The 21,863-nt window shown below is 32.6% G+C and overlaps 1 protein-coding gene across 1 annotated transcript in view; it reads right to left on the reverse strand.

Annotated features, from left to right (window-relative positions):
* Il1rapl2 (interleukin 1 receptor accessory protein like 2) overlaps positions 1-21,863 on the reverse strand; it is a 1,069,701-nt gene that overhangs the window by 33,585 nt on the left and 1,014,253 nt on the right. The window contains exon 7 of the mRNA XM_021725228.3: positions 17,335-17,464. Coding sequence (XP_021580903.2) covers positions 17,335-17,464 — 130 coding nt within the window. The remainder of the gene's footprint in view (positions 1-17,334; positions 17,465-21,863) is intronic.

Below are 21,863 nucleotides of genomic sequence, written 5' to 3' on the forward strand. Positions count from 1 at the left end.
GAGTGTGGAAATTGTTACTCCCTTCCTCACACAAAAATATATTGAACTAATGGAAAATTATCAACTCTTCTTAGATTCATTAGGTAATTGAAGTCACAGGACAAACTCCTGCCCACTGTGTACTTGTATTAAAATCTCAAGAGTTTGTGCCAGTACCAGCAGAAACACTTAGATTACAATCAAATGCAATGAGTTCATGTACTGACACATCATATTGTATTTCATTAATATGTACCATGTTTATGTTTTTATGCATAAGTTAGGACAAATTTTTAAAAAAATGAAATTGATTAATTTCTAGAGGCTCATTGTGGTTGAACTTAAGAATTAAAAACTCCATGGTACATAATCTTAGAGACCTCACACTTTCATAAGTTTTGCCTAGAGCCTAGAGGAGCAGAACCAGTTCTCAGGGTGAAAATTAGATAAAGGTCCCCTTATGCTTCAGGCAGGTAGAAAGAAAAAGGTAATCATTTAAAAAATGAGCCCAGAACATTCTGTTCTCCTTTTCAAAAACCTGCCTTCAGGGAAACTAGTTTATCAGAACCTAAACTATTTAAAATTTACCAAGGCCTAACCTAACAGGGAAAAGGGAAACACCCAACTTCAGGCCCCTCTAGCTTTCCCGTGTTACCTAAAGGGAGGTGAACCTGAGAAACATTTATGATGATAACAGTCCAGGGGGACAGGCTCATTAAAAGACTAAAACTTCATCATAGAATTATGGAATGACTGCCACTATCTCAATCAGACTCCTATGTGATAACAAACAACTTTAGCTGAAATAATTGCAAAGCTCAGACCCTGTTTAAGAAACCATTTCTAGGAAAACCAAGCAAAACAGTGGAGACAAAAACTAGGACACCAGAGGAAATTTTATTCTTTGATACTTGCAGCTATAATGAACAGCAAACATAGCCTAACCCTTAGCCAGATAAAAAGAAAGTCTCACATTAAAGGCCTATTAATCTCAGTTTATTTAATCCAATACATTTTATCTGATTTTCAACAAGAACAATGGCAACAACAACAACAATAACAAAATTACAAAGCACACAAAAAAGCAACAAAATGAAGCCACAAAAGCCCTCATAGATATATCAGAGCCTGAAAATATAAAAAAAAAATCTACGATTAATTTTTAAGGGCTCTGATGGAGAAACTGTACAATATACATTAATAGATAAGTAATAGAACAAGAGATGAAAATTCTAAGAGTCAAAAGTAAATGCTAGAAATTAAAGCACTGTACAGAAATGAATAATGCTTTTGACAGACTGTAGATGAGAAGTAGCCAAAAAATGAATCAGTGAACTTAAACATATGATGACAGAAATGCTGAACTGAAATGCAAAGAGAAAAAGAATGAAAAAGACTGTAACACGATATTTAACTTTAAAACATCAAAGACAAAAAAAGTCTTGAAAGACACCAATAGAAACAAAACAATAACAAAATACCTTATATACAGAGCAATAGCATAAAAGAAATATCAGATTTTTATTTAAAAACAATTTGTAAAAGAAGAATTTGGAGTGATATATTCAAAGTGTTGAAAGGAAACAACCACCCACCTCAAATGATTTTCCTAAATTATTCTTTAAAAATTAAGGTAAAACAAAACTTTTTGGACACACAAAACTGAGGGGCTTTGTTACCAGTAGAAAATAAAAATGTTTAAAAAGATCTTGGGCTGGGGATGTGGCTCAAGCGGTAACACGCTCAGCTGGCATGCGCGGGGTGCTGGGTTCGATCTTCAGCACCACATAAAAATAAAATAAAGATGTTGTGTTCACTGAAAACTGAAAAATAAATATTAAAAAATTATTTCTCTCACTTCTCTATTTAAAAAAAGATCTTTAGAGAAAATGAAAATCTTATGTGTCAGAAGTTTGAATATTCATAAAGAAGAGTGTTAGAACATGGCTAAATGAAAATAAAAGTAAAATTGTATATTTTTGTTATTCTTAATTGACTTAAAAGGCAAGGTAATTCAAAACAATAGAAATGATATGTTCATTATAGCTTATACATAGGCACAATTAATGACAGCAGAGTTACAAGGGACAGAATGAATGAATGGGGAATAGTCAGTTTTATAGCACCAGTAATACATGTGAAAGAATGTGGTATTATTTCAAAGTGGACCTAGATTAGTTAAAAATGTATATTGCAAACTCTAAAGCTACTACCAAAAATGTTTAAGTGTAAATGATATAAGAAAGGAGAAAATTTAATAATATAAAATGTTCAATTAAAACCAGAGAAGGAAGAAAAAGAATAGAAGACAAAAGAAAAAGAGCCACAAATATAAAACTGATACCAATACTGTAAACATTTAACTAACTATATCAATAATCACTATAAATGTGGAAGATCTAATTACACCAAGTAAAAGAGATTGTCAAAGTGGTTAAAAGAAAAAGGACCAACTATTTGTTGTTTGTAAGAAACTAACTTTAAAGACAGAGACATATTTAAAAGATAGAGAGTGATAGACCATATTAGAAATATTTGTAATTAGCTAAAAAGCTATATATTAATTTCAGACAAACCAGATCAGAAATAAAGAGGAACCTTCCATTATTAAGGGGACATTTCTAAAAATACATAACATACTTTACTATGTATGCATGTATTAGAATATTAAAATATGTAACACAAAATTGATGTTGCTACAAAGGAAAATAGATGAATCAAGTATTATAGTTGAAAATTTCTATACCTTACTAGCAATAATGGATATATTTAGTAGGCAGAAAATCAGTAGGGATATAGTTGAACTGACCAGCTTCAAAAGGATTTAATAAACATTTATGGAATACTTCACGTAACAACAGTTGAAAACACATGTTTCTCAAGTTCATATAAACCATTTACCAAATAGATACATTCTAAGCCATACAAAGAGTATAAACAACGCAACATATGCTCTCAGTCCTCAATAAGATCGAACTAGAAATCAGTAAGAAAAATATAACTATAGAATTCCAGAGTGGAGATTAAATAGCACATTTCTAAATATGGTCAAGGAAGAAATCTCAACAGAAATTTAATCATAATTATAAATAAATTAAGGGCTGAGGCTGTGGCTCAGCGGTAGTGCTTGGAATGTGTGAGGCACTGGGTTTGATCCCCAGCACCACATATAAGTAAATTAAAAAAAAATAAAGGTCCACTGACAACTAAAAAATATTTTAAAAAGAAATAAATTAAAATGAAAATATAATTTAAAACTTATAGAATACAGTAAGTGTAGTACATAAAGGGAAATTGATGTCAGCAAATGGATATACTAGAAAAGGAGAAGATCTAAAACAAATAAACTAAGCTTCTATCTTAGAAAGTTAGAAAAGGAAACAAATTTAATTCGAAGTTTGCAGAAGAAATCATAAAAATCAGAGCAGAAATCAATGAAATTATAAGTAGGAAACAATATAAAAAAATCAACAAAACCCAAAGCTAGTTCTTTGAAAAAAATCAGTAAAATTGATGAAAATTGTTTTAGCCAATTTTGGTTGCTGCTGTTGTTGCTGTTACCAAAGACCTGACAAAAACAACTTAAAAGAGGAAAAGTTTATTTTGGCTCATAATTTTAGAGCTTCAGTCCACAGCTGGCTGACTCTGTAGCTCTGGGCCCCAGGTAAGGCAGAAGCCATGGCAAAAGGGTGTGGCAGAAAGAAGAAGCTCAAGAAAAGGCAATAAAAAGCAGAAAGAGCTCCTCTCCCCAGGGACAAAAGCTAAAGGGCAAAGGTATGCCCTCCACACCCTATCTGCCTACAGATACCCACCCAGTTAATTCATATCAGTGAATTAATCCACTGACTAGGTCATAATCTAATCACTTCACCTCTTAAATCTCTTGCAGTCTCAAGCATGAGTTTTGGAGGTTACCTCATATCTAAACCACATCAAACCTGTATCCAGAGTTGAAGAAAACAAAAGTAGAGTCACAAATTATTAAATTATGACAATCAGATATGAAAGAGAGGACTTAACTACTGATACCATGTTCACTAAAGGGAAATATTGAACCACTAAAATCCACAAAAATGATAACTTAGATGAAATTCTTTGAAAGCTAAAACATATCAAAATTTGAGCAAGGAGAAATAGATACCCAAATAGGCCAATAACTATTAAAGAAATTGAATCAATTACAGCCTTCTAAAACAGCATTGTGTTTCACATTTAAAGAAGAAAATATGCTAATTCCTTACACATTCTTCCAGAAAATAGAAGCAGAGAGAGCATTTCTTAACTCATTCTTTGAAGCCAACAGTAATCCAATACCAAATACATTGCAGGAAAGGAAAAGTACAGATTAATGTCTCTCATAAAACATAGATTTAAAAAGTTTCAGCAAAGTGTTGGCAAATTGAATGTACTTAATATGTATAAGAATAATAATACATAATGACCAAGTAGAATTTATCCCAGGTATACAGGTATGATTTAACAAATAAAAACAAATTAAGATAATCCATCCTCTCAGGCTAAAGAAAAAAATATATGGTCATATCAATAAATGATACAAGACCATTTGATAAAACCCTAAATCCATTCATAATAAAAACTTTCTGCAACTAGGAAAAGAGGAGAATTGACTCAACATGAAACAAAAAATTATGAAAAGTTTATAGCTAACATCTTACTTCACTGTGAGAAATTTAATGTTTTCCTTCTAAGATCAGGAACAAGGCAAGGCTATTTCCTTTATCTCACTCCACCTCCTTAAAATCATACTGGAAGCATTAATGCATGAAGACAAGAAAGGGAAATAAAATATATACAGATTCATAAGGAAGAAAATAAACTTTGTGGATGGCATAATTTTCTATATGGGAAAATACCAAAGTATCAATGAAAATCTCCTTGAATTAGTAAGCAGTTACAGCAAGATTGTAGATTACAAGGTTAGAACACAAAAGTCAATTGCTTTCTTATATGCCAACTATGAACAATTGGAATTTAAAATTTTAAAGACAACATCATTTAAATTGAGAACAAAGAAAACTTGAAATATTTATGCATAAATTATCAAAATATGTATAATATTTATGAGGAAGCCTATAAATCTGTGATGAAAGAAATGAAAGTTCTAAATAACTACAGCTACTTAATATTCATGGATAGAAAGACTCAATATTGTTGAGTCAGCTTTTCCTAACATGTTCTGTAGATTTAACACAGTCCCAATAAAATATCCAGTAAGTTGTTTTATGTATATTGGAAAACTGATTGAGATGCTTATCAGGAAAGGCAAAAGATCCAGCAAAACTATAATGATATTTGAAAATAATAAAATCAGAGAAATGACACTTGAGTTTATGATTTACTATAAAGCTAAATTATTCAAGACAGTATGGTATCAATAAAGTAACAGACAAATAGATGAATGGAACAGAATATAAAACCCAAAAATAGATCCACAAATAGTAAACCCCAAAATAGTATATTGATCTTTGACCAAGAAATACAGGTAGTTCAGTGGAGAAATGATAGCTTTTCAACAAATGGTGCTGGAATAACTGTATATCCTACTAGAATGGCTAAAATCCAATATACTAACACCAAGAAATGTTGGCAAGGATAAATAACAACATGTATTCTCATTCATTGCTGAAGGGAAAATAAAATGTTGCAGTTACTCTGAAAGATATTTCAATATAGTTCCTTATGAAGTTAAATATTGTCCTAGTATATGATCCATCAATTGCATTTTATATTAAAACAAAGACTTACACACAGAATTCATAGCGGTTTTACTTATAATTGCCGAATGGACATCTTGGATACATCCACACAAGGAATATTACTCAGTGATAAAGAGAAATGAGCTACCAAGCCAAGAATAGACAAGAAGACACCCTAACTGCACATTAGTATTTGAAAGAAACAGGGCTGAAAAGACAGTCTGATTATAATCATATGATATTTAGCAAAAGGCAACAATATAGATGTAGATATTTAAAACGTCTCTGGTTAAGAGGGATTTGAGGCAGGAGATATGAAGGATGAGTAGGCAGAAAACAGGAAATTTTAGTATAGTAAAACTATTCTTATGTTACTTTAATGTTAAACATTTCATTAATTATAACATATGTACCACATTAATGCAAGATAGCAATAATAAGGAAAACTGGGAGGAGGCACAGAGGGGGTAGGTAGGAACTCTCTGTACTTTCTCTGTATCTTTGCTTTTTATTATGGTAAAAATCACATAACATAAATTTACGCTATTATCTGCTCATTTTCATAAACCCATAAAACTACTATAAAAATTATGCCTAACAAATAAAAGATAATTCATTTATCTTTGTGTCTTAAAAATGTTATACTAGAGTTACTCTTAGGGTATGATTGAACCTTAATTTTGTATAATCAGCAACTAGCACAAGGCTGGTGGCATCATTGGAACTCAATAAAGGTATAGTGAATAAGTGAATGTGATTTTTTTTTGAAAAATGTAATGTGTCATAAAAATAAATGGAGCCATAAATACACATTACTAAGTAAAAGAAGCCAAGATGAAAAGGCTACCTTCTATATCACTCCAACTATATGACCTTCTGGAAAAGACAAAAGCTTGAATACAGGAAAAAGATCAGAAGTTGCCAGCAGTTTTAACAGAGGGAGAGATGAACAGGTGGGACACAGAAGATATGCAGGTCAGTGAAATTATTCTATATGATACTATAATGATAGGTAACATGTCCTTTTACATTTGTCAAAACCATAGAATGAACAACACCAAGAAATGAACTCTAATATAAACTATGGACTTTAGGTGATAAAGATGTGTCAATGAAGTTTCATTGATTATAACAAATAAAATAATATGATACTAGATATTGATAGCAGGGAAGGCTGCCTTGGGGGTCAAGAGTATATGAGAACTTTACCTGTCCCTCACATTTATCATGGACTTCAATCTCCTCTAAAATTTAAAGTATATGTGTGTAACCCTAACAAGACCACATTTGTACAATTTAATACAAGGTCATGCCATGAAACAGATATTTTGAAAGTTCTATGTGCCTAGCCTTGTGGTGAACTGAGTTGCATTAATAAAGCAAATATTGCCTCAAACTATTATACTTTACCTTTCATTATTGACTTCCTCTAATAAGATTTAGCTATGGTGTTGAAAAGAGATAAATAAAAAGTAGTATAAATTAGCTCTCTGTATCAGTGGGTTCCATATCCATGGATTTGACCAACTGAGGATTAAATATATTCAGAAAAGATGTCTGTACTAAATATATACACACTCTTATCTTGCCATTATTCCCTAAAGAATGCAGTATTTCAACTATTTATACACCATTTGTATTGAATTAGTCATCAAAAGTAATATAGAGATGATTTAAATTATATGGGAAAGACAAGTATCATTTGATTTCAGTCATGTGTGGAATCAAGTTTATCTCATAACAGTTGAGAGTAGAATGGTGGTTACCATAGTCTGGGGAGACTAGGTGGCAGGGAGGAATTGAGAGAGGTCAATCAATGCATATAATAAATTACAGTTAGATGGGAGTGAGAAATTCAGGTATCTTATTACACAGTAAGGTGACCAAATAACAATATCATTCTGTACATTTTTTTAAAAAATTTAGTTGTGGTTGGACACAATACCTTTATTTTGTTTATTTTTATGTGGTGCTGAGGATCAAACCCAGTGCCTTGCACATGCTAGGTGAATGCTCTACCGCTGAGCTACAACCCAGCCCATCATTCTGTACATTTTAAAAAGCTACAAGAAAGGATTTTTGTAAGTTTCCACTGTAAAGAAATGGTGTTCGAGGCGATATGTTTAGCGGATTTAAACATTGTACAATGTAATATGTATTGAAATATCATGTTACTCCATTAATATGTATACTTTTTATATTTTATATATGAATTTAAACAAATTAAATGCAAAATAAAGTATATGGTAAATTGGTTTAGGTTATGTGCAAATAACTATATCATTACTATTTTCTAAAAAGGACTGATTATCTGTGGATTTTTGTATCTGCAGGATGTCTTGGGGGATATCCCTACTGGGTACTTGAGGACAACTGTACTACTTTATCAGGGAAGTTACAAACTACTTTCTAGTTTCTTCTACTAGCAGCAGTACTTTTAATTATTTACACAGATGTTGACCACCACAGTCCACACTCTTCAGTATCTGCTCATTATCACGATTCAGAAACTGTGGATATCCTTTACTTACAATGGGACTATGTTCCAATAAACCCATCATAAGTTGAGAGTTTGTAAGTGGAAAACTCATTGAATACACCACCCCTATGGAACATGCTAGCATAGTGACACAGCTACAGAGTTATCACTTGTTTCCCCTTAGATGATTTAGCTACTGGGAGCTGTAGCTCTATACTGCTGCCCTGCACAGCAAGAGAATGCCATACCATTTATCACTAGTCTGGGAAAAGATCAATATTAAAAATTCAAAGTAGTTTCTATTGAATGTGCATCACTTTTGCACCATTGTAAAATAAAAAAATCATAAGTTGAATCATTGTAAGTTGGGGACCATTTGTATGTATTAGTAAGAAACAATTTTTTTCTGCTATACTCTGCTAGTCTATGTTTATTGCTGCTCCCTGCACTCCTAAAGATAAAAATCTAAAAGAACCATGGAAGGGAATGATAAAATAGTATTCAGATAAGGAACACAGATGCAATGAAATATTAGTGAAATTGTGGTTAATGGGATTGTTCAGAACTCGAGATTGTAGCTAATTGAATTTTATATTTACCTGAAATTTAAATAGAAAATCCTATTGGTTTCTTAATTGAGGTAAATAATTCTAAAATGTCTAAGTCCAATTTGAATTTATTGTAAATGACTCCTTAAACTAAATTAAGTCCTCCTTTGATGCCTAAGTATCAAGCAGCATCTCTGGGTCATTATTCTGAATTATACAAAATCATCATCTAGGAGTGATGACTGAGAAGATGAAGTGTAGCAGGTATGTTTTAAAGAAACCTTTTAATTAAACAAAATCTCAGTTTTATGTCTCTTATTGCTTTTTATTTCACTATTAAATACTTATTAGTCAAGGACCACCATCAAGTCCATATTCTGACAAAATCATATTTATTGACTCATTGTGCTAAGGGAGGACACTCCAGGAACTATGGATAGAGCAATCCTTGATTGAAAAAAGGAAAACATAATCTTTTGTAATAATTATGTTTTAACTGAAAGGTCCTGAGGAGGGCCTAGGAAAGTAGTGGCAAATTCTGGATTGGTTGGACTTTCTGAAGTAGAATTTGAGGAAAGTGGAATTAACTAGGGAGTGGATTCTGTCGTGAGGTAGGAAGTCTTAGCCAATGGGTATTCCCAGTAATAAATGTAAATAGCAAAGCTGGTCCGGGCCTCAGTGGAAGGAAAGCAGTAATCACTCAAGGAACGAGGGGTTCCTTATGGCATTTTACAACTGCTACATGACCCAGGGAGAAACTGTTTTCTGTTAACTTTGTAGCTGGCTTTATCTGTCTGTCCTCCCAGCCTGATTAATGGTGGGGCTGCTTATTCTCACTCTATACTGGTTTTTACTCTTTCAGTCCTAGGCAGGGGCATTCTGGACAATTGAGGATTCTTGCTAGCTGTGTTTTGATGAATTCAATCTAGCCTCACAGGAATTGTAAACTGTTCAAGGGTGGCATTTTCTTAGTAGCGAAACCTCAGTTTATTTATTTTCCAAATGAAGATAATGCTATTTATTTCTGATTGTTACTTTGAAAATCCAAAATGATTTAGGATGCAAAATGCCTTTATAATCTGTTGTGTATTTTAAAATAAGAAATAAAATTATTATTATTATTATTATTATTGTTATTATTTACTATCTATAGGTTCTTGTCTAGAGAAACTTATAATCCAAGACAAAATAGTTGAAGCTGAGCATCTAGAGTCCAATTATTAAATTGACAAATTTAAGTATCTAAACCTTTTAAGACAAATAGTCTTAGGTATGTTTTAAGTATTTTATGAATATTCTATGCATAGATCAAGCCTAAAACCCACTGTGGAACCATGGATATTAGAACCAACTCCTCCAAAAAATGTTTTTTCAAATAACCAGCAATTAAGTCTGACCCTAGGTAAAATCATGCTGCTTATGAAGTTTATCTTTTCTATGGAAGTCTCTTCAAGAGTTACAAAATATGCATTAACAAATAGATGTGATAAGCTTTGAGATTTATTTAAATCCAAGTCAAAATTATTACTCAGGTTTCCTTCTTCCAGTCAAAAACCTGAGGATGGGAAAAATGAAGACTATTTTTTGGAGCTCAACTCTGGAACACCAAGGGTATGTGGAATGCTTCAAGGCACTGAAAAAGCATGTGCAGTTGCCCAAAAAGGGCCTATCATTTTACCTTAGGCTGCCTTGGACTCCATTTATTTCCTTTACCCAGCCATGAGTGGTAGAAGGGTTAGGTCAATTATAGACCATATATACAACTGTAGTCCCATAAGATTACTTACCTAGTGACATCATGGCCATCTTTGATTGTGTAAGTACACTTTAGGATATGTCTGCACAACAATAAAATAGCCTACCAGCGCATTTCTTAGAACTTGTTCCTTTCATTAAGTTACACATGACTGTACTTTGGGGACAAACTACTTACTCACAGCTCCATATTTTTTTAAAAAGGGAATATTAATAGGTTATTTTTGGTCTTTTCAATATACCCATCTTATTTCAAGAATAAAATCTTTTCAATCCTATATCACATATCCTCTTTTTAGAGTATTTTACTCATTGAAGGAGAATATGTCAAGGTAAATGATAGAACAGAAGACTACAAAGTAGTAAAAACAAGATTAAAGAAACCAAAACTAAAAACAAAGCCTATATTCAATCTGTAGCCTTTCAGGAATTGAATATAAATGAAATTATTTGCATTTTGAGAAGCTTTTCTGAAAAAAACCTTAAGATAAATCGAATTTTTTCAGGTCACGAATTATAAAATATTTTATAAAATGATATATAGTATTGCCTAAGGAAGGAAACATTAGGTATTGACAGGGCAGTTTGTAAAGATAGATTTATAATTGAAAATTACTTTCCATTGGGACAAAACAATTGTCTTAAAATTCATGCAGGTTCTTTCAACAATCAGATGCAATTCACAACCCTGCAGACAATCTTGAAGACTATTATGTCTTGTTTAATAGGATTGGTTCAATTTTTCTGGCATTTTTTTAATTGGCACTGTGGAATACATACCACACTAGCAAATTCTTATTTTTTAATCCTTAAGCTTTAATATTTAATTAAAAGGAAGTTGTGTAGAGGTGTGGAACTGGGGTGGCCTCTCTAGAATGTTCACCCCCAAAGGCTACTTCTTTCCATGAACTCTCTGTTGCCACTCTGCAAGCAGTTCCTATTCATTAAACAGAGGTATAGAAATCAGAAAATCCTCTGATGATGGCTGCCACTGTATCTGCTCTGCACAATTATTTGACTTCTCTGAAAAGACATGGTGAAGTTTGAGGAGAGAAGTTTGTTGGAATGCCTTTAAAACTATAGAAAAAAACTTGCAAAATTACAGCTTCTGCAATGATGCACAAACAAAAATAATTTCCTTACAATCTCTACAAATTATATATTCTTGATTCAGTGAAAGGGTTCTGATGCAGTTGCCTGGGACAGGCTGGCAGTTGTGAATAGATGCTACATTTGAGCTCAGATTTTCTTGGGGCTTAATCTCTTAGCAACATCAGAGACATGGGAGGTCTTTGCCAATCTTTGCTTAAAGGGAGATAAAGGGGAATGTGTATGCCCAGTGCAGGGTCTAAGTGCTTTGGCAATGAGCTGCAAATCAGGAGCTGTTAGAGACCTCAGTGGTCAAAATGACCCAGAGAGCAAACAAATGAGAACTCTAAAATGCTGGCCAGAATTTCATTTCATATGCTAGTCAAGCTTCAGGGAATCTGCTAAATACAGAGGTGACACTTTTTGAAATCTGAGTGACATTATATCATCAAGCCCTCAGTGTGTATCCAAATCTTTCCCCTGAGTGATTTAAAAAAATCCTCCATTCCTTTGGGGCAATACTAAGAGATTAAAAGTTGCAACACATACTTGTAGGATCAAGCTGCTGCCTAGGAAATTGAGAACCTAGGCCGAGGGGCTAGTCTACCTGCCAGATTCCACGCCTCTAGGACAGCTTCTCCATAAGTCAACTGCCTGAGATCTATTTATTTATATCCCCACTTTTAATCTACTTGGCAATGTACTTTTAAAAATTTTATGAACATATACTAGTTTTACATAATAATGGAATTCAGTATATTTTATACATGTGGACATTGTGCACTGATCAAATCCAACCACCATCCCCCCCACATGCACTTCTCAATGCCTAGTAATCACTACCCACTTTTTAAAGCAATAGACTTTTGACATGTGTGCATAACATAAGAGCTATAATTCAATTAAAATAATAATTGAATAAAACATCCCTTCTAGAGTTTGAACGTTAGTGCCTCCATTCATATGTTAGAACCTAATACTCAATATGACAGGATTAGGAGGTGAGGCCTCTGAATATTGGTTAAGCCATGAAGGGCCCAACTTCATAAATGTGATAGTGCTCTTATAATAAAATAGGCTGAAGTGAACTCCTTTGTTCTTTATGCTTATGAGGACACAAAGTAGTCACCATCTATGAGGAACAGGGTCCCACAAGACAATAAATCTTCTGTATCTTTGATCCTGGACTTTCTAATCTCCAGAAATGTGAGCAACAAATTTTACTATTTATAAATTATCCAGTCTACAGTAATTTTTTATAATAACCTGGAGTGACAGAGAAAATTCTGAAGGAGAGCCATGCTTTCAAAATTAAATTTTGTTTACAGAAATGTCTTCAAGAGGAATCTCCCAATTAAAATCCACAGTGTTTTAACTTCAGAGTTCTTTCCTTTGGAGACAATGTGTAAGAATTGTCTGTGAAAGTATATATGTCTTCTCTTAGTTCTAGTAATAGGATGATTAGCAGTTTTTTTTTATTATAAACTGCCTGATTTGTTCCAATCTGTCAGGCTGTATAAAAATCTTGTATGCTTTGTTACAAGGACATTAGCTTTGAAGGCTAGAAGACAGGGTCTAGTAGTTAACTTCTAGGTTAGCATAAATGGCCATAGCCTGAAGGAATGCTGGAACCCACTCAAGCTCCCAAATAAATCACAGATCTCACAATTAATATTACAAAATGGCCAACTATATGTTTTTGTTGGCCAGAAATTTCTGCCTCTTTATTTCTCCTAAAGTGTCTGTAGTTAGTAATTTGGTTGTGTGAAATTTTCAAAATAAATTTTCTATAACTCTCCTCCACTGTAAATATAATATGGACCTTTTTTAAACCACAGGTGGGTGTTGGGAAAGGTGGAAGAGGGGATGTAACAAAAATCAAATAAATAATAGCATTTTGCAAGTCCTGAAAGGTTGACTTCTATAGCACTTACTAGCCTGTTGACTCATTTGGCACCTGGTACATTGGCTTCTTCTCGACTTAATTACTTCATGTTTATATGTTTTGACACCAACCAATTCTTTTTAATTTTTTTTTAGTTGTAGATGGACATAATACCCTTATTTTATTTGTTTATTTTTATGTGGTGTCAGGGATTGAACACAGTGCCTCCTGCATGCTAGGCAAGTGCTGTACCACCAAGACACAACTCCAGCCCTGTCTCCAACCAATTCTAATCATTTGTTGCTAGAGAGCAACACAAGCAGTGTCTCACTTCATCTTTTATAAAATTGTATAACCATTTTAGAATACAGTTAGGTATGTTCTTAAAAAAATAATACTGAGGAGAAAAAGGAAGGAGACAAACTAAGGAAATTGGAATTGTAAAAAACAATATTAATTCACAATAATGTATCAATTTTAGTTAATTAGTTATAACAAATGTAGCATAGCAATTTAGGATGTTAACAATTGGAGAAATTAAATATTAGGTATATATGAACACTCCATAATATCTTCACAAATTTTTTGTAAGTTAGAAATTACTATAAAAATCAAGGTTTCTTCTCAAAGAGTTTGAAGGTTCCCAACACATGAAAATGATAAATGTTTGAGGAAATAGAAATGTTAATTACCTCATTTGATCACTGCACAATGTGTAGATGCATTAAATTATCATACTGTACTTCATAAATATGTACAAGTATTACTTATGGACTAATAGCAAGAATAACTCACTAAAAGCCAAAACAATGAATGTTGTGGATCAAAATAATTGAAAAACACATTTGTTATAGTTTGCACTAAAAAATAAAGTTTATTTTTGGAAGATAGCTAAAATGAATTAAAAAGTTAAACACTATATAATTTATCCCTTTTATGTCTTTATATTTGGACAAGAAAATTGAAATAGATATGCATAGAAAGATATGTATATGAATGTTAATAGCAACTTTATTTGAAATAGAAACAAACTGGACATAACACAAATGTCCATCAACAGGTGAATGGATTACTAAACTGTTACATATCCACATAACAATACTCATCAATAAAAAAAGGAATGAACTATTGATACATATAGTAGGGTGAATAAATCTTAAACAAATTGGGTTAAATTATCTATACAAAAACAAGATATCTTCTATATGATTCTGTTTAAAAAAGATAGAACACTAGAAAATTCAGACCATTTATCATGACAGGAAGCCTTGTGGGAAGAATTTCAAAGTGGCACCAGGAAATGTGGGTATGATATCTTCACAATGATAATGAATTCACAAGTGTACACATGTATCAATTACTCTGTATAGATTGTACACTTTAAATTTGTGTTGTTTATTTATGTCAATTAAGCCCAATAAAACTGTTTTTTGTTTTTTAAAAGCCCACTTAGTCATATGCAAGAAAAGAGAAATAATTACTTTAGGTTCATATAATTACTACCCTTGATGGCAAAACATAGCTCTGAGTTTTGGTAGTAGAAATTCTGCTACTAACTAACCGTGTACCCTTTGGGGGACCAGTTTCTTTCTCAGAAAAAAGTGAAGCATGGCCTTTAAGGTCATTTATAGGTAGATATATTTATAATAATCCTAAGCATGTACCTTCTAAAATTATTTAATAGAAATTCAGTAGCATTAATTTCAAATACATTTTAACTTGAAATTGCCCAATAAAGTCATACTAATTAGGAAACAATGTTCATATTGGAATTATCCTAAAGAAATATTTGTAATATATCAATTTTTTGAAAATCTATTCTATACTAGAGAATTAGAATTTTTTTAAAAAGCAGATTTATTAAGATAAAGTTCATACAATTTACCTATTGAAAGTATTCAACCCAATTAATTTTGAGAATAATCACAGATATGTGCAAACATAACATGATCAATTTTATAACATTTTCATCACCTCAAAAAAAAAGAAAGGAAGGAAGGAAGGAAGGAAGGAAGGAAGGAAGGAAGGAAGGAAGGAAGGATGTAAGTTATTCAGTCCCTTACTGCAAAGTAGGTTTTTTTTTTTTTTTTTTTTTTTTGCGAGGGGGGCAGGGGTGGTTAAAAATGTTCTGGAACTATATAGTGGTAGTGGTTGCACAATATTTTGAATGCACTGAATTCCAATGAATTGTATACTTTATAATGATGTATTTTACATTAAGTTGTATTTTATGACACATACATATAAATGTACCCATACAATTTAGCTATTATCCTCCTATCACTCTATCCCTCCTCACCAGCCCTAAATAACCAGTGATCTACTTTCTGTCATGGATTTGCCTATTCTGAACATTTTACATGAATCATGTTAATATGTTTATTTTTCACTGGCATATTTTATTGAGAAAAATATTTTCAATGTTATCCATATTCTAGGGAATATTAGTCCCTCAATTTTTTTCATGGCAAATAATAATTCTTGGTATGAATACACTACATTTTATTTATCCATTCATTAGGTGATAGACATTTACATTGCTTCCACCTTTTGTGTATTATGAATCAAGCAACTATTAACATTCATGGATACATTTTTGTGAGGATGTATGTTTTGATTATTCTTGGTTACATATCTAGGAGATATATTGCTGCATCAAATAGCAATTATATGCTTATCTATTTGAGGACTTATGAGACTTTTTTCCAAAGTGGTTGCACTGTTTTGCATTTTAACTGATATCCAATTTCTTTGCATCCTCACCAATATTTGCTATAAAGTGATTTTTTAAATTAAAGCCATACTAGTAAATATGAAGTGATACGATAAGTTATTTATTTGCATTTCCATGTTGACTAATGACACTGAACATTTTTTCATGTATTTTTTTTCTAGAAATATCTCCTATAGTCAATATTTGGTTTAGGCTCTTGGAATTCATGGACCATCAAATTGCGTGGTAAATGATTATCATGGGAGTAATTATAAATTATATTTAATTGTAGTAAATATTATAATGTATACTTGTTTCATTTACACTGCTATGTATTCAGTAAGAAATCTTAAGGAGTCCTTATTAACATGTACTGAAATACTAGATTAATTTCTAGCACATGATTATTGATGGGGGTTGAGAAGAGGTAGCCCAATCCCTATCAGAAAGGGGAACCTACTCTACAAATCGTTATTAGTGAAATCAATAGGAAACATCACAGATTGAATGAGTTAAGAAAAGTGTCATATCTCTGTTTTGAAAAAAATAAGAAGATACTAATTAGAATAAAAAAAAACAATTGCATTGAATCCATAGCTTTACACAAGGAAGATAACTGGGTAACAGGAGAGTGAGCAAGGTCTAGAGAGGTGCTAACCTGAAGGATCAGTAACTTTCAGGATGGGCAGTGGATGCTGGGAAAAATAAACTCTATTCAAAAAGAGTCAACACTGATTTTGGCAGATTATCAGTGTGCTACTGCCATCACAGCTTTTCACTTGTGACATATGAAGATTGTTCCCAAGGGAGTAAATGAACTTTTGCCCAGTGGACTGAGAAGTCACCTGCACAGTTTGGACCTTTGCTATGATTGGATGGATTAACAGTAGCCTTAGCTTTGGAAACTCAAAGGAATTTGCTTAGATACTTTGAGAGGGTCATTATATTCTTATGAAATATTCTTAGAACCTGAAAAAAAACCACGTTTATTAGCAGCTTACAAATTTTCATTTCTTTAGGTAGTTACCCTTGGTTTGTCTACCAGATCCGCTTTAGAGAATGGAGTGATTTGAATTTGCAACTAAAATCCTAGGCAGAATCCTTTTTAGGATATTTTATTTTTTAACTGCAAAGACAGCAAAGAAAAACAAACAATTAAGGTTCTGTACCTTATTTCTCCTTCTCTAATGTGGCCTGCCAGTTCTTCAATAAACTTCTCCCCTTTCATCCAGTAGATCATTGGCCCAGATTCTCCACTGAATCCAAAGAATGCTTTGCAAGGGATATTCAGAGGCTTACCTGAGAATGAGGAATAAAATGAGAAAATTGACTACTGGTTATCATTAGAGGCCAAGGATGAGCCCTTTAATATCTGAAGGAAAACTCAGAGATGACATATTTTTCAACTGTTCTTCTAATCATCTTACCATTGTACAGGCAAAAAAATATTGAAATATTATGAGGACTTCTGGGAAATTTAAGCTATTATCCTCCTATCACTATTCAAGCTATTATATAAACAAAAATAAAGAATAGTACTCATTTTTAACTATTTTTATGATTTCCTTCCCAGGAACTAACATGAAAGAATCAAATGGAAATAATCCCTTATTTTTTTGAGAGAGAATTAAGTACTGCTTAGTTGGACTTGCCTTTGAAGGTAACATTAATCAAAAGTATGAGTTAATCCTTAACTAATAAGAAGACATATCAGAAGAGACTATCCCCACTATTATTAAGATTGCACTGAGAAATTTTTTTTTACTCTGATCATTATCTTTTTAAAGAAACACCAATATAAAAAACAGTGATTGTTAAGTTTTGATATCAACTTGAATGGACTAAGGAATACATAGATTGCTGGTAAAACATCATTTCTGGATATGTCTGTGAGACATATCCAGAAAAGATTAGCATTGGAGGTGGTGAACTGAGTAGGCACCATCTACTCTGTTGGGGTCCTGGGTAGAATTAAAAGTCAGAGGAAAGGAAAATTCCCTCTCTTTCTCTCTCTATTGGAATTGGAGCAACTGTCTTCTCCTGTCTTTCAGCATCAGAAGTCCAAGTTCTCTGGAATTGAACTTAAGTACTAGCACCATCAGCTTCCTATAGTTCCTGGGCCTTCAGCTTTGGAAACTGAAGTTGTATCCTCCCCTTATTATGAGGCTGAAGCATAGTACTTCCTGGCTCTCAAGCCTGCAATAGGACTCTTTAGCTTCCATAGTTACATGATGTAATTTATCTAATAAATCCTCTATCATTTATCTACCTATTCTATCTACTTATCTATCTCTCTAATGATGATATTATAATTTCTTCCTCTCTGGAGAACCCTGAGTAATACACAAACCAAAGGAAATTTTTGGAATTACAAATGTATCTATAAAAGAACATATGCATATACCTTATTATAATTATTCTTTTCATCACCCACTTTGTTGAAATAATTATAGGCGGTATTTCAGTACTTTTTATTATGAATCATGATTGTAGAAAAATACTTCATTTTAATTTTAAGTTTCTCATCAAATAAGCAATTGTAATACAATATTAAGACAGTATGGGAAAAGTAGTAGAAGAGCACAATCTTGATATTTTTGATTAAGAAATTCCCAAATCCATAAATCATATTACAGTATATCACTCCATAAAATGTACTCTTTTTCCTTAGTTAAAATACTAGATGAAGCAATGTAAAATATTTTTCATCATGGAACTAATAGTAATTTTTCAGCACCATTATTCTAAACTAAACTATGGACAAATTCTCCATTTTACATTTAAATAAATTCAAAGCTTCCATGTTCTAAAAGTGAGTGCTTTCTGAAACCAGATCTCTTTAATCATCAAACTAGCAGATGACTTTTTTAGAGAACCATTTTCACAAGGAAATGGTTTTATTCGAGTTAAGGTCTACATTAAGATAAATTGGAAATTAACAAAACTTCATAGTCATATGGTTACTGTGTGATAGACTGAGCTTACTTGTAATAAGGGATTTGTTGCCAAATGATAGTTTTATTATACTGAAAATTTATCACTCAGCAAAATGATGTGTCCTGGACCTTTTGATCTTATCAAAGTTGTCAGATCTTTCCCTGTCAAGAGTCTGTCCTATATGTTTGACACAAATTTGAAATAAGGTTATGTGAAATATGCTTTCATATAAGGTTGTGTAAAAACAAGATTATCTTATATACTGGAAAGTGCACTAGACTAAGAGTCAGGAAACTTAAATCTTAGTTTTTGATCTAATGTGAACAAAGAAACTGGCTCTAGGCAGATTACCTAACTTTATGTAAACTGATTTCTCATATATGTAATGGGGATGGTAATAAAACTTGAGAGGTTCAAACAGGACAATGTATGCAAAAGTGCTTGCTGAACTCAAAAGTCTCAGTGAAACGTTGCATAGGTTGTTTTTCTTCTGAGGCTTAGTTATTTAAGTAGAAGTCAAATATGAATCATAATCCAATGTGGATACTGAGATAAATACACAATAATTTTACCCTGTCAATCTTATGTGCTTCTTTCACGGATGTCTATGGAGCAATATCCTTCTCTTAACAACATTCTGTAAAGTTTCTTTGGATTCTAGAGTTTGTATGATTCACCCTATCAGGCACCTAGTTCTCTAAATCTGAAGACAGGATTTTTCCCCTCTGCCTTGCTACCTTTTATTCTTTTGAAATTGAAGGCATTAAGAAATATCAAACCAGATGGCAGACAATCCAGAGATTTTTTTTTGGTACCACAGATTGAATCCAGGGTCACTCAACCACTGAGTCACATCCCCAGCCATTTTTATGTTTTATTTTGAGACAAGGTCTCACTAAGTTGCTGAGGTTTTTGCTAAATTACTGAAGCTGGCTTTGAACTTGTGATCCCCTTGCCTCATCCTCCCCAGCCACTGGGATTACAAGTGTGTACAACCATGTCCAGCTCAATCCAGATATTTTGATAAACATTGTTGTAAGGGATCCCAGTTGCTGAAACTACCAGTGTGTGTGTGTGTGTGTGTGTGTGTGTGTGTGTGTGTGTGTATGTGTGTGTGTGTATACCCACACACACACACACATACACACATATTTTGGTTGTCATTCCTCTGGGCTATGTTGAAAGTTTATATCAAATAAAATCTTTTAGTGATTCTTAATGTATCAGTGGTTGGGTATGGTTTAATTTTAATAAAGAAAGACAATTATAAAGCAATGTGCAAAAAGGGTTGTCCTTGAGGTGGTCCATCAATAATGACAGTATTTCTTTTTTCTTTGGCACTATACACAAGATACTGCCTATTGTAGAAATTTCTCCTGAGAGGAATGTTTTTATTCTCCCATCATCTGTGTTCTTCTTAAATAAACACAATAGACAGATATTTCAGCAGTCTAGTTTCTACAAATGCTGAATAAATATCCTGAAGCCTTTTGTCAATGGCCAAAACCAGGAAAACCATCCAACCATCATATGCAACACTCTGAGAAGAATACCAAATTAATAAGCTCTTGTGTCAGGTAGTGATATTCAATGTTTGCCAAAGGGTGGGCATCTCCTCTTCCAAAAGGTATGAGAAGGATCTCTGTATTGATTGGGCAAATAACCTGAAACAGAATCTCTCCAAGCGTTTTTAAATCTGGCCTATGTGCCAACTCCTATCTACCATTGCCATCTGTTAGCTACTGTATTGTTTTGCCTGAAGAGATTTTCAAATTCATTCTGTTACTGTATGCCCTATTATTAGAGAAGGGCAACTTACATTTGTATATAAGTAGTTTGAAGATTATCACAGTAAAAAGAATTTTGTGAGTTGTTACCTCAGTAATGAAGAAAGTTAGATGTGATGGAAAGTGGCCTACATGGAGTGAATTGGCTCTCCACTGCCTCAACATTTCCCCAATTTCCTTTCTCAGAGAGCTCTCTGAGTATCTATATCATGAGAAGTTTGCCTAGAATATCCATAATTTCAGCAGGCTTAAGTTTTTTAGCTGCCATGACTTTGCTTTTCATTTATCTTATAAACATAAACTCTAGTACTGATGTTCAAGAGGAGAGATTCACAGAATACAACAATTACTAATAGGGCATTATGTAAAATTGTGGATGTGTAACCGACGTGATTCTGCAATCTGCATTTGGGGTAAAATTGGGAGAACATAATCCACTTCAATCTAATGTATGAAATATGATATGTCAAGAGCTTTGTAATGTTGTGAACAACCAATAAAAAAAGAAAAAAATTAAAAAAAGTCTTATTAAATTTTTCTTGGTGTTATTAGTCTATACTTTTACAAAACATATCATGAGGTAAGAAAATTGTGTTGTGAATGTTCTGATAGTGGATAGTAGCAGAGGTTGTATGCCTCTTCCTGTGGATATGTGTAAATGTAGGTGGGGTTAAAAAGGGAGTAGGAGTTAGAGAGGAACAAGATCTACATCATATAATTTCTGCCATTTCTAAATAATGAGCATATATATAGTGTGCTGGCAAATGTTTAAAGGGTGGTTTTCTGGAAATAAATATACACATAACATATATAAGTTAATTATAAATTATATTGATATAGAGGATACACATAATACAGTTTATAAATAACAAACTATAATATTTTTCATGTAACTTGATTCTTACAGAATGCTTTCATTTATTTTTGTAGAACCTATGTTTGCAGATGAAAAAGCAGTGTAATTCCAATATGAG

The sequence above is a fragment of the Ictidomys tridecemlineatus genome, chromosome X (assembly GCF_052094955.1).
Source record: "Ictidomys tridecemlineatus isolate mIctTri1 chromosome X, mIctTri1.hap1, whole genome shotgun sequence".
Taxonomy (NCBI): Eukaryota; Metazoa; Chordata; class Mammalia; order Rodentia; family Sciuridae; genus Ictidomys; species Ictidomys tridecemlineatus.